This window comes from Microplitis demolitor, chromosome 2 (assembly GCF_026212275.2).
Source record: "Microplitis demolitor isolate Queensland-Clemson2020A chromosome 2, iyMicDemo2.1a, whole genome shotgun sequence".
NCBI lineage: Eukaryota > Metazoa > Arthropoda > Insecta > Hymenoptera > Braconidae > Microplitis > Microplitis demolitor.
In genome coordinates this window covers 8,217,142-8,232,348 of record NC_068546.1, presented here as the reverse complement: position 1 = coordinate 8,232,348, position 15,207 = coordinate 8,217,142, and the positions used below count along the sequence as shown (strand labels likewise).

The 15,207-nt window shown below is 28.3% G+C and overlaps 1 protein-coding gene across 3 annotated transcripts in view; it reads right to left on the bottom strand.

Moving 5' to 3' along the window:
- Positions 1-4,825: 4,825 nt before the first annotated feature.
- LOC103572273 (pleckstrin homology-like domain family B member 2) overlaps positions 4,826-15,207 on the bottom strand; it is a 64,367-nt gene continuing 53,985 nt past the window's right edge. Inside the window, exons 9-12 of one of the 3 annotated variants that reach the window (XM_008550798.3) lie at positions 14,376-14,505; positions 8,036-8,200; positions 6,236-6,493; positions 4,826-5,075 (exon numbers count right to left, since the gene is read on the bottom strand). In XM_008550798.3, coding sequence (XP_008549020.1) covers positions 4,887-5,075; positions 6,236-6,493; positions 8,036-8,200; positions 14,376-14,505 — 742 coding nt within the window. In that variant the 3' untranslated portion in view covers positions 4,826-4,886. Of the gene's footprint in view, positions 5,076-6,235; positions 6,494-8,035; positions 8,201-13,787; positions 13,997-14,091; positions 14,237-14,375; positions 14,506-15,207 lie in introns of those variants that run through there. The other 2 variants (XR_549082.2, XR_008403353.1) reach the window with 2 other exon arrangements.

Sequence of the window (15,207 nt, the reverse complement as noted above, 5' to 3'; positions counted from 1 at the left end):
AAAAAAAAAAACACTTGAAAATACAAAATAATAATGCTCTCTGTACGTATCATTAGAGTACGACTGATATATATATATATATATATATATATATATATATATATATATATATATATATATAAATATATAGATAAATATATATCAGTATATATATATATATATATATCCTAATATATATATATATATATATATATTAGGGTGCTTCGTTTCCGGTGAAAGTATTGTTTTCGTTGCTCATCAAGCAAAATATTGTTTTTCATGCTAAAACAAAAATTTCTACCAAGTTTGAGCTCTTAATTCCAATCCTAAGTACTTTCCATTTGATTTCAAAGATTTCCCATTTAAAATACACGTAAATTAAATTACTTTTTTTTTCAACTTTCTAATACGCAGCTGCGTTTTATAATATTGACGCGGATTTGGTTGCGAATTGTAGGGCACTTTTTGTTCTTCAAAAGTGCCCATAATAACTTAGCTGTAATTCCAGCTGTTTCACTTGCGTCCGTTGCGGAAGTCATTTTTCCTATGAAATTGACCTTTATTGGCTTGCAGAGCGTAAACCAATGAATGCCCACCAAAAATGTTAGTGGAAATTTTATAGGAAATTTTATTCCCTTCAAAAAAAGTCCTATGAGTCACGTCGCTAAAGTTCATAGTTTCCGAGTTATAAAAATTTTAATAATTAAAGTAATATAATATTTAAAAAAAATGACAATTGCTATTTTATTTTTTAAATTATTAAAATTTCTATAACTTGGAAACTATGGACTTTAGCGACTTGACTCATAGGACTTTTTTTGAAGGGAATAAAATTTCCTACAAAATTCCCACTAGCATTTTTAGTGTATTTTCATTAGTTTACGTTCTGCTAGTCAATAAAGGTCAATTTCATAGGAAAAATTAGTTCCGCAACGGACACAAGTGAAACAGCTGGAATAACAGCTAAGTAACTATGGGCACTTTTGAAGAAAACCAAATGCCCTACAATTTGCGACCAAAACCGCGTTGATATCATGAAACGCAGCTGAGTATTAGAAAGTTAAAAAAAAATGAATTTAATTTCTGTGTATTTTAAATGGGACATCTTTGAAATCAAATGGAAAGTACTTAGCATTGGAATTAAGAGCTCAAACTTGGTAGGAATTTTTGTTTTAGCATGAAAAACAATATTTTGCTTGATGAGCAACGAAAAAAATACTTCGCCGGAAAGGAAGCACCCTAATATATATATATATATATATATATATATATATATATTATCATTTGAAGACACCGTAGTGTATATATTATATACCTATATATAGATTAGGGTGTTTAAAAAAAAAACAACAATTTTTTTTTTCTTATGGTGTCCAAAAATTGAAAGTATAACTAAAAATAAAAATTGTGGTACCAATTCGGACTCTTAACAGTGATATTAAGGTTTGCCTCATGTTCTAATGACATTTTTTAATAAGACTGATACATTCACCGAAAAAGTAAAAAAATCTCAAAATTTATTATAAATTTGACTTGAAGCTTAAATAACTTTTGAACAGTGGGATTTATCAAAAAATGATAAGAGACTTTTTTTTGTAGAGCGTTCAATTTCTTACAAAAATATTCATTGGGCATAAAAATCCGTCGATTGGTTTGTGAACTAGGAAATTCTAAAAAAAAAAAATTTTTTTTCCCGTGTTATTTAAATGGAAAATAGAAAATGGATTGAGGCAAACCTTAATATCACTATTAAGAGCCCGAATTGGTACCAAAATTTTTATTTTTAGTCATACTTTAAATTTTTGGATACCATAAAAAAAAAAAAAAAATTTGTTGTTTTTTCTTAAAACACCTTAATATATATATATATATATATATATAAGTATGTTGTATACACACAATTCATTCGTACGCTGCCCCGTATGATACCCTATACACTCACGCCTGAAAAGTGAAAGGTGTGCAGAATAGGATGCGTACAAAAACGTAACGAGGTCATTCGTTGAGTAGATTTTACACCTTATATTTTTTCCATACCGGGCTCCTGATATGAAAATCGATTCTTAAGGGGTAAACTCCAAAAACTATTAAAAGAAAAACAAATAAACGCAAAAAAATATAATGCGTGTAAAAAAAAAATAAGAGAGAGAGAGAAAAAATAAAGCGAATGAAAATAACAAAGTGCGGAGACGCAGAGTGCAAAAGAAAAAATTAGTACTAGGAGTCACCACTAGGCGCAGAAGACCGCTGCAACATTTTCCTAATTGGACAGTTAGAATAGAAGTAATAAGTTCCGTTCAAAGGAATAGAAAAGTCACCCTGGTAACTACACGCTTTAGGAGTTTATCATAGTAGAAGAGTATAAGTACCCCTGGGGATAATACTCGTAAGTAGATTTTTAGAATGATTTTCAGGCATATCCAACAGCGCAGAGGAATCCGTAAAAGGATCCACGGATTATATTTAAATACTTAATATAAATGTTTAATTATTGAACTTGAATATTTTATGAAGCAAATGAGAATGTTTAGTTATTATATTTAAGGATTTTATTACTAAATATAAATTTTTAGTTACTGAACTTAAGTTGTTCAAATCCTAAATGAAAATTTTTAATTATTATATTTCAGTGTTTTAAGTAAGAAATGAAAACTTATAATTATTAAATTTAAGTATTTTAAATGCTAAATTAAAATATTCAAATATTGATCACGAGTATTTTAAATAATAATCTTTAATTTTGAATTATTGAACTTAAGTATTTCAACTACTAGATGTGAATTTTTATTATTCGATTGGAGTATTTCAATAACTAAATTGAATTTTTTAAATCATTTATTTTACGTATTTTAAATAAAAAATTTTAATTATCTATTATTTAACATTAGTATTTTTTTTACTAAACTTAAGATTTTAGTATTAATAGATTTCACAACTATTTTCACTAGAATTAAGAAATTATTTACTTGGCACTATTTAAGTATCTAAAATACTTGAATCAAGAATTTTTACTTGAAAATATGCACTTTTTTCTCTCAGTGTATACAATGCCTAAATAATATTTATATAATGTTTTGTCAAATCAACTATCTGAAGTTCTCTATCGAAAATAATCGTTGTCATTTTTTATCCTCACTCTTAGAAAATGAGCCTAATTTTATATCATGACTATACCCTAACATGTAACACAAGATATGTATGTATGAAATTTTTTATATAGATTAATTGGGAAATCTACCTTCCATTTCGGCTGCCGAATGGACTTCTTTTCTGCCTATTTTCAGCTAAATATTTTCACCTGGGCAAAGATTTTTGTTTTTCTTTAATCTTGATAAAAATATGACGCATTAAATTGTGATAACTACTCTTAAAACGAATTATTGAAAATCACTATTTGGCAGAGAATAGTCACTTCTTGCCAGTGAAAAATATACTTCTGTTTGAATTAGTGACATACTTTTCACTAGTAAACAGTGAATAGCCACTATTTTCACTATTTAAAATTTAAGAGAGGCACTAGCAGAATATATCTGTCTCCAGAGTCCCGTTGTATAACATTCCTTTACTTATAAAATGTGACGTGTGAAATGCCTGGAAATGGATCTGGACAGAAAACTGACCTGAACTAAGCATATCAAAACCAAAAGAAAAGAGATACAACTCAAAGTTACAAGATTGTATTAGGTCATTGACGAAAAATCCAAACTATCACTCGTCAATAAGATAAATATATACATATAAATACATATAAGTAATTATGAAACTGATCTGGACTTATGCTATACAGTTATAGAGAACTGCCAGTAATTCAACATTGACATACTCTAAAGAAAAATTTAAAAAAAACGACAGATTCTTATAGCTATGCTTTATAAAGCTTATAAAATTTCTCGTAGCATCCATTCATTTTCATAAAATCTCTCTGAAAATTTATGATAATCTACTGAGCTTTATAAGATTTTTTTAAGCAATGACCCCATTGTTTTTTTTTTTTTTTTTTTCTTAAAAAAAAACAAAAGTGTGTTAATATTCGAGTTGTTCCATAAAATCAATAATAGATCCTTATTTTGAATTTAATTATTCTTTTCAGTACTTTATAACCAATATGCATGCGCACAATGGTCGCTAATCATTAATTACCAAAATTATAAAATAATACCCATTCAAAAATTCTAATTTGCGTTGCAAAGAAAACAATAATTTCTTGTGCTAAAAAATTTTTAACAATATTTATTGATCATTGAATAGTCTTTAATCATAATAATAATCAAATACAAGTAACTTAATTGATAAATTTGTCCAAAAATACATGCTTACATAAAATATTTATTCTAGATTTAAAAATTCGTACTATCAAATAGATTCGAAACATGCAAAATTATTAAATTCATTAAAATATTTATTTCAGGCCTGAAAAATATGCTGTTCAGTCCAGAATCATATAACTTGCAATATCTTTAAAATATATTATTCGTGAAATATAATAACTTACATGCTGTACTTCACTTAAAAATTGGAAGACTAGATTAAACATTATTATTCAAATAGAATCTAAATAGTGGGTGTTCAAAAAAATTAATGGCTATAGTAATAAATTGTATATAAATTTACAATTTTCGATTAAAATCTTTGAATATAGAAGATTTTTAAGAAATTAGCAACATGAATTACCTAGTCTTTTGTTTTTTCATTGATATAATGAATATGTCTCTAAAGTTAAATAACACCTATGATTGAAAGATAATCACGTACAATTAATAAGTCACTTCTATTGAAGTTGATAATTTAACATATACAAATATAATTTAATTTCATCAAATTATGGCAAAAAAATTTTTAGGCACAATTAGGCTTTGTATTTTTATTATATGAAATCCTGTTAAAAGTATTATAACATTAATATTTAGTCAAACTTGATGATCAAATTCATGATATCCTTCAGCTCCAGTGAATACAACATCAACCCATACCCTCATCGCTTCTGAACTTGGCGCCATCAAATGATAAGATCTTGTTGAAGTTTTAATAATAAAAGTAAGCGATGGTTGAGGTGATCGAACAGTATTCATGTGATCAACGTAAACTTCTTCAATTGACTAAACAATCAAAATTTTTTGTTATAGTTATTTTACTTATAGTAAACTGAGAATTTGAATTTTAAAGAATGAATCTTATTCAAAGTTCTTTTTAATTCTTAAGAGAAACATTTAAAAAAGTTACGTAAGATAAATAAATAAATACACGGAGAAATTATTATTGCTTGAAATGCTATGGTTTCATAGTAAACCCCGATTATGTTGGCCACCTGACGGAAATTGAAGTAAACACATACAAAAATTTATCTATGACCCTAGTAAAATTTACAGTAGTTTCAGTAAATCGTGATATAACCATTGGAAATTTTACTATGGTCATAGTAATTTTTTCATGCGTTTATTTCAATTTCCGTCAGGTGGCCAATATGGTCCAGCATTACTATGGCACCATAACATTTCAAACGAGAATAATTTCTCCGTGTGATTTTTGTGATTGAACCGAATAAATTGCATTAATTTATTTTTCAATCAATAAGGAGTTTTTTCTAGAATATGCATTCATAAGTTTCGCACATTGAAAAGAAAAAACAGGTGATTTAAACCCAGTATGTCTCTAAGGACTAATTTTAATGCTTCTACAGGCTTCAACGGAAATAAATGGAAAATAAAAATACTTATTAAGTTACTAGATATTAATTAAAGAGAAGAACCTATCATTCTTCCTGAGAATACATTGCATGGGCATATAGTTTAATAAAAATAAACTCTTCATCGATTTTGAAGTTAAAAGAAAAAGTTAATCAATCATAAACTTAATTTGTTGAATAATGAAAGAACATTTTAGACACTGTCCATTTATTTCTGAAAAATCCAATGAACTTGAAATGTCATAACAGAAGTTAAATTATGATAACAGATTAAAAAAAAAGTTATATTGTGTTCAAGTGTTTAATAAAAATTTAATTGTGATCTCATTTCTGAGCTATGCATTTACTTTAAACAAGTAAATATTGAAAAAGATTGTGGATGACAATCACTATCATTTTAAACTATCAGTTGAAGTAGTGTTAAAAAAGCTTATAATTTTCTTTAAAAAAATAAGTTTATAGTTTTTAGAAATAATGGTAATCAATTTAAATATATTCCTCTAAGATCAAAATAGTAAAAATTTATTATTAGTATTAATTTTTATTGAATAAATAACATATTATTCAACATACCTGAAAATATATCAGTCCACGAGTTTTTTTTGATGAGTTATCACTGTAGTAAGACAGTGTCTTTCGTTTACGATCAAAAATGAACCAACGTTTGTTCCAATGATGAAATTTTTTGCTCATTTTTAAGAGGTAACCACTGCAAGTTGTTGTGTCGATAGTTACATCGTTTATAAGAGATAATTGATGACCTGCTGTTTCTATATGATGTCTCAAGTCCAATGATTCAGACTTTATAGGGAGATATCTCGTCAATGGACGCTAGAAAAATATTTTAATGGTTTTATTAATTAAATTTTTCACTATTTTAAAAATAATTCATTAGTCTTTGACTCTCAACATGTACTAAAAGTATACCAATGTACACAAAACTTTACATGTGAGAGAAGATTTTAAAAATGATGTAGTATTGGAGAATAGCTTAAAATTATTACTTTAAATGACTTGAATGACTCAAAATTTTACTTATGGTCGAGAACATTGAATTATAGAGAGTACATGAAATATCGGTATGAATGTTTTGAAGAAATGCAAGTTACTTATGATACGAATCGTTGTTTGACGCGTCAAAAATTTGACAAGTATATACTTTTATCAAAAGCTGAAGAACTTGCTATTGTATACTTGTATTTAATCACAAAATCTTGTGGCCATTAGATCTGGTCCGTATTTGAAATCAATCGGTTTTGTAAGTTCTGAATTATTTGAAAAATTAAAAAACAAAATTTTTAAACTTTAAATGCAAAGCGTTAAGCTTCATAATTCACAAATTTTTAATTTTTTTAGAAATTTTGAGAACGAGTAGATCCATAAATTCCAGAATCTCATCAATTTGAAACAGGTTTATTTAAGAGTGTGTATATTTTTGATAATTTACGAAACATCGTTAATAAGTATAAAAAGTATTTACATCCTTGTCAAGCACTATTTAATAACTACAAAATTAAAAAGTAAAATTCCGATTTTTTTAGCTTATAAGCTTCTATACAAACATATATCTTACATCAAAGGTACCATGATACTGTGAAGATAATAAAACTAATTCGTTTTAAATTTTTTTTTTGATTTGACTTTAATTTGTACATTTTTACACTAATCATTATTAAATGATTTTTTGTTTACAAATATTGTTTGATGCATAAAAATTTTAAAGAAAGAAAAAAATGTAAATTTTAATACTAATTACAATTATGATTAAATGATTTGAAATAGCTGTGATATCATAATCTAATAAAAAATTTCTATTATCTGAAATTTCATTTTTTAAGATTGTTGTGATAAAATTAATTGGTCAATTTATAATTAAGGGAAACGTGGAGTCATTCTATTATCTCCACATTACATTATGCTCTTGAAGGTGGACCATATCTTAATGACAAATAAACAAAATTCCATTGTTTTTTGTCATTTTAATAAATAGATCTTTATTACAACAATGTGTAAAATTTTTTTTCAATATCTACTTTTAATGCTATGAAAGAACAGGTTTTATGAGACAATTAAGATCTAAAATAAGGTCGACAATTGCAAAATAACTATTTAATTCCCAAAAATTAAAATCACAATTTTACTTATAAACAATCGAGAATAATAATGTTTTGTATGGGATCATTTTACGGAGATAATCAAAATTTTTTAGATTGCATACATATAAAAAAAAGTTAATAATCTATGGCAACTCTTAGTCACTACGAAGTTGTAACAAAAATAAACAACGGCTAAGTTATAATTATTTAACAATTTTCATATTATTAAACAAATTTTGTTTATTTTTGTGATTGTTACTTTATTCAAATTTAATACCTGAAGTTTCGTTTTGTCACGATGTTTTACAATTTGCAATGATCCGATACTTTCTACTTCGCTAGAGGTTTGTGAAAGTGGACGACTTCTGTCACCATCAGTAATTCCTATGCTACCGCTACTGACCCGCTCGCCTTCTATTGAGGAAGTTCTACCATCTTTCACCTGAAATGCACATTTCAGTTAAAATCTAAAAATAATTGAGGTAACTATTCGATTATAAATTTATTATTCAAAATTTTTTTATCAACCCACTAAGCCTGGTAATTAAAGATAAAAACAAAAAGATACAATTTTTTAAATTTTCACACAGACGATTAAAATTCTCAATTTTGACAATTTGGTGAAGTAATATGAAGAAAAACTATAAATGAATATTTTTGGTTAATCGAAATATTAGAAATTAAATGTACACAGAAAAAACGGATTACTTAAATTAAGGAATTTAAGTTCTTCCCAACTTTTTTCTTGAATCAAGCTTACATTTTGTTTTTGATTAAAACAAAAAGAAAATATAGATTTAGAAGCTAATTTCTTTATTGAATAAATAACTGTCTCGATTCAAGAATAAAATTATTCAGCTTGAGGAACTTTTGTATTTATTCAGAAACATTTCAGACGTATCACAAGTATTTTTTTTCTTGGTTTAAACTATGTAGATTTTTGATTTCAGTATTTTTTTCTTGGCTTGAAATAATTTAATTATTGACTTGAGTATTTTTTAGCTTCCCGCTAAGAAAATCGATAATTTTCAAAAATTTCGGGAAGTTATTAGTTTCACCCCGATTTTCAAAAATCGAGTTTTCATCAGATGTCGGCGTTTTGAGGTCCTAGGAAGCTATTCTGACTATTTTCAGAATGATGTCCGAGTATCTATATGTGTGTGTGTGCGTGCGTGTGTGTGCGCGTGTGTGAATGGTCTATAACTTTTTAACTAATTAACCGATTTGGATGATTAAGGTGGTAATCGAAAGAGCTTGTTGGCTCTCAACTTTCCTGAAAATTTGAGATCATTTGATCAGGTAGACTCGAAAATATTTGCGAATGACGGAAAAATAAATTTTTTTTTTAGTTTTTTAATGATTTCTCAGAAACGAGTTAAACGATCGACTTCAAAATCTAATCAGCTCTAGAACTTTATAAGCCGCTTCGAATGCGACCTCAACTGTTTCAATCGGTTAATGCGTTCGAGAGGTATCTTTGGAAAAAGAAATGGTGAAAAACGGGTTTTTTCAAATATCTTCGAAACGGCTGATCCGATCAATTTCAAATTTTAATCAGCTCTAGAATTTAAAAAAATGCGCCGATTGCCACCTCAAACGTAAAAATCGGTTAATTAGTTCAAAAGATATCGGCGCTTAAAAGTTAAAAAAATAACAAAATGTTATTTTTTCCGGATAAATCAAAATATAATGTGCTAAAATATATCTGAAATCATACCACTTCTGTCTCTTTATAGAGTCTTTCGATCATCATATAATTTCATCTAACTTGTTCTTTAGATTTAAACATATTGTCAGCAAGAAATTGAAAAAACTCAGTTTTTAATATTTTTCTCGGATATTTCATATATTATGGCTCTGACCTAAATCAATACTCATTTAAATCTTGATTTTTATCACTGGCATTGACGTCTGCCTTGGTACATTTATTTCATAGAACACAAGCGGGAATAAATATTCACAGTGATGTTTTCAAGCTCTTTGAGTTCGAAAACAGCGGAAAGTTTTGGGGTTGGCCCGCAGGCCCAGATTTTTTTTTGGTTTAAAATAATTTTATTTTTTTTCTGGGTATAAAGTGATTTAATTTTCAGTCCAAGTATTTCTTTTCTTGGTTTTTTAAGAAATAATTTTTTTTGTTAAAAAAAATTATTCAACTCTTTGTACGACTTATTTAACCCTTTGGAGCGTTGAATGTTACTTTTTCACTTTCGTTAAAGAAGGAATTTTTATTTTTTTGACGTAAGATGGGACTCGAACTGCCGACCCTTCGATTGAGAGCAATTTGAGTCATGTGCTTTAGCCCGCTCGACCACCACATGCATTTAAAAACAGAAACCCGTGAAAAATGAATCATACATGGCCATGCATGGCCGTATATGGCTCATATATGAAGCATGTAAGGTCATACATGGGCAATCTTTTTTAATACAGTCATGCATGGCCATACATGGCCTTGTATGGTTCATGTATGCCCATGCATGACTGTATTAAAAAAGTTGGTATGCCCATGTATGGCCATATATACTTCATTTATTAGTTATATACGGCCATGCATAGCCATGTACGATTCATTTTTCACGGATTTAATTAATCACGGGCATACATAGTCATACATGGCTATGTATGACTATTTATGCCCATACATGGGCCATATATATATGTTTAATAAATTACGGACATGCATGGTCATGTATTTCCATACATAGCCTTGTGTGAGCATGTATGCCATGTATGTACGAAACCATGTATGGCCATACACGGACTTGAATGATTCATATATGGCCATGCACAATTGTATTAAAAAAAGTTTGTATACCCATGTATGGCTACATATGTTTCATTTATAAACCATATACGGCAATGCATGGCCATGTATGATTCACTTTTCACGGGTATATATATATATACATGAATAAATTTTTCAATGAATGGTATTTTTGAACTCTACTTAACCAATTATGATAGGTTATGACAAAATTCCTTGAAAAATCGACCATTAGGACAAATACAATACCTAGATTTTTAACAAAATCTACCTAAAAAATATCTTTAGGCCAAGAAAATAAATTGAATGCCAAAGAATCTTCTTTCTCTCAAGCCCTCAAACTTCCCGCTGTTTTTAAGCTCCTTGAGCTCGAAAACTTTGTCGTAAATACATTTTCGAGCTCTTCGAGCTCGAAAATACATTTGTGTGCCATTGTTTTTGAAAAAAACGGTTTTTTAGCATTTTTTTCTCCCACGATATCTCGTGAACAAATTGACCGATTTTGATGGTTGAGGCAGTAATCAACGTATTTTATTGAGTTCCAGAGCTGATTAAATTTTGAAAACGTTTAATTTAATCGTTCAAAGATATTCGTGAAAAACTGATTTTTAAAATTTCCCCGACTAGAAATTATCCCCAAGCATACATTAGGACCCCATTGGGTATTGATGAGGCAAGCCCAATAGGGTTATCCTATTGGGATTTGATTGGGAACATATTGGGTAAGCCCAACATTAAAATAAATAATTGTGATTGGGTTCACCCCATTGGGATAAGATTGAGAACATGTTGGGTTAACCTAATGCTAAAATTAATGACTCGACAATGGGTTTGCTCGATTGGGATATTTTTGAGAACTTGTTGAGGCGACCCAACGTCAAAATTAATAATTTGCTGATGGGCTTACCCGATGGGGAAATAATTGGGAACCTGTTGGAAAAACCCAATGCTAAAATTAATGATTCAACAATGGGTTTGCTCGATTGAGATATTTTTGGAAACTTATTGGGATGACCCAACGTCAAAATTATTAACTAGCTGTTGGTCTTACCCAAGTGGGGAATAATTGGAAACACGTTGGGAAAACTAAACATGAAATTTATAAAAAAAGAAAATTTTTACTTTTAAAAATTAAAAACGATTTTTAAATGCAAACTGTTTACGTTTTATTCTGTATTTTAACATAAAAACGTAAAAAAAAACTGATTAAACTTTAATAATAAAGAAAAAAAACTTAACGATAGCAAAACGTATTTTTAATCTCTTGCAGATTATAATTATAAACTTGAAAAAAAAAAATAAAACTTTAAGGGAAAAATAATCTTCATGAAATATCTACTAACTTTCATATGCTTATATATTATTATATGTAAAAACAAAAATCGAATAGTTGTGTATCTTAACATGAGTGATACACGTGGCGACAAAATCTTGTGGCTATAATACAAGCGTAGACAAGTTCAGACGGGTCCGCGCATAAAACACATAACTAGTGGACGAAAACCCATATACACGTAACTAATAATAATAAAATGTAATAATAATAATAATAAAATGTAATAGTAAGAAATAATAATAAAAAAGTGCTAGTGCAGTACAATATAGTTAATCAAAATAGTAATAAAGTGCTAGTATAGTGAATATACGTTATAAAAATTGTATCTGGTGCAAAGTGAGAATTTGTGGAATAATTAATTTTTTTTGTTAGCTAACACTATTATCAATCAACAGTAATAACGAAAATTGAATAAATAGAAAAAAAAAATTGTACTGGAATGAGAGGATTTAAATAAACAATTTATTTAAGCAAATTTTTTTTATGTTGGGATTTTAGTGGAACTTTATTGATTTGGCCTAAAGTTTCTGTAGGGTGTACCCAATTGAAACCCTATAGAGTGAGCCTAATTGGGAAACAGTTGAGTCTACCTAATTGGGACCTAATAGGAATGACCCGATTCGGATCATCTTGGGCTATGCGTTACAACCCAACGTTGGGTTCCGAATTGGATTCCAATAGGTCTTACAACTTTTTTTCTAGTCGGGTCTTTCACCCATGGTATTTCGCGAACGAATTAACCGATGGTGATGTTCGAGGTGGCGATCGGCGCGTCTCATTGTGTTCTGGAGCTGATTAGATTTTGAAGTTGATCGATCAAGTTGTTTTTGAGAAATTGAAAAAAAAACTAAAAAAAAAAAAAATTTTTTTTTTTCGTAATCCTCAATTATCTTCGGGTCTACTAGATCAAATAATCTGAAATTTTCAGGAAAGTTGACGGCCAACAACCTCTTTCGATTGCCGCAAGAACGATTTGAGTCGATTAATTAGTTTAAAAGTTATGAAAAGTTTACACACACACACACACACACACACACACACACACACACACACACACACACACACACACACACACACACACATCATTCTGAAAAGAGTCAGAATAGCTTCCAGGACCTCAAAACAGTGACATCCGATGAAAACTCGATTTTCGAAAATCGGGGTGAAAACAATAACCCCGAATTTTTGAAAATTTACAATTTTCTTCGCGGGAAGTTAAAAATAATTACAATAAATAAAAAAATAAACAAAAAATCCAACAAGAATGAATAGAGACAAAAATTCCCGAAATAAACTGTATGTTCTTTTTCAACATATGGAAAAAAAGTGAATTTGATGCAAAAAAAAAAATAACTTCTGGGGATAAAAAATCTAACCGACCTTTGAAACTTATATAAATTGTATTAATTAAATTCATTACTCAGTGGATTTAAGCACAAAATATTTCAAAATGATAATAAATTCATTCAAAATGTACTACTCAGCTTTTAATTTGTTCTGAACTTACATTTTTTTTTCTTATATGTTTTTTCCTGTACGACGATTTTAGAAAATTCATCCACATTAAAGACATAATGCCGTAACAATAATATTTTTCAATATATGTAATTACAAAGACCGTTTCATTTTTTTTTTTTAGTAATTATTTGTATGAAAATACTAGAAATTTATAACGCAATCACAAACTTGACGGCCTTCTGTCTGACGAACATCGTAAAACATATAACAATAATATATGATAATCACTTTTTTGTATATGATAACAAAATACGACGCGCTGAACTAGAGTGTAGCAGTAACTGTATTTTACTGCCACCAGTTTACGATTATTATTTAGTATCCAAGCACATACTTCCCTCTCTTAGTGTTAGCTTACAAAACATACCTTCACTTGTGACACAGCGACTTTCATTCACAAAAGATATAGTACATACACATCAAATTCGAAATAAACTTATTTTTGAAGTCTGCGTGCTTATTAGCTGGTTCATACTTTATTTTTCAAATTAAAGTCAATTGATATGAATCACGCAAAGATTATGATAATTATTTACTGACCATTTTGGTTAGTTTTCCGATTATTATAGCATTAGTTTTTACACAGAATCGATATATTTATATATAGATATTGACTGAAACTTGAGTTATTATTTATTGAAATTTCAAACTAATGTTTAAAAATTAAACAGAAAATGATATGTAACCACTGATAGAATAGAATTGTATAGCTTACTTCATTTATATTTGTCCATTCCCCCTCCCTGAGTCAACCATTGTAACATTCCCCACCATTTTCAAAGATCTCTTTGTTAAATAACTCCCTAACGGAGGGTCAAAATGATAAAACAGCATGTATGAAGCATTGATCAATACTTATTCTGTATGAAAGTTTATACAGATTTAAAAAAAATAATATAACTTATCAACATCATTTATTTTTTTACTTGAAAACTGATGTCATCGTTTGATAAATACTGAATTACATACATCTACCAAAACTTTTAAAATTATACTCACATTCTCATTTTTTAAAAGTGGAAAAGAATTATTTGACGTTCCGAGGCTTGGTGAAGTAAATTCCGAAAGTTTACATGGCGACATTTTTTCATTTATACCGATGTCTGCACCATCACTACTTCTACTTCCGCTAAAACATAAAAAAAAACTTATTTCACTAAAAATAATCACACTATGATAGAAAATAATATGAATATTATATATTAATTAATATTAGATTTAGACATTAATATTTTGTTCGGTCTGTAAAACTATACTAAAGTAACTTACAACCATTGACTATGATATTGAAATATGTAATTTTGAGTCGGCTGATAACAATTTTCAACAAACCAATCTTTACTGACCATATAAAATTTATTACTAGTAATAAGCGTAATTAAATTACATCCTTGCACACGCGTTTCATTAGCAATAGCCGCACCCATTTCCCGCGCATTCATCTTCACATATTTTCTCCTCGCTCTGATTCACTGAATGTAAATATCCCAATAGTATTTAATAATTATGAGTAAATGATAGAATAATTTTTTAAATATTAACTATTCATTTTATAGCAGTAGTCATTTTAATTTCTCAAAGTAATATTCGAGGTCTTATCTTGATTTTTAGTATTTGACACAACTGTTGTCATATTATAGCGAGTAAAAATGTTATCATATCAGACGTGATAACGCCCCACTTTAGGAATGACATGGATAGTTACTCGTACATCAATGCTATGATATTTTCCAATAATAGATTGTATAGAAAATTTAGAAATTACTTTTACCGAATATTATAGATAATTTTTACAATACTGACGTTTGAATGATGTTTATTTAATTTGTAG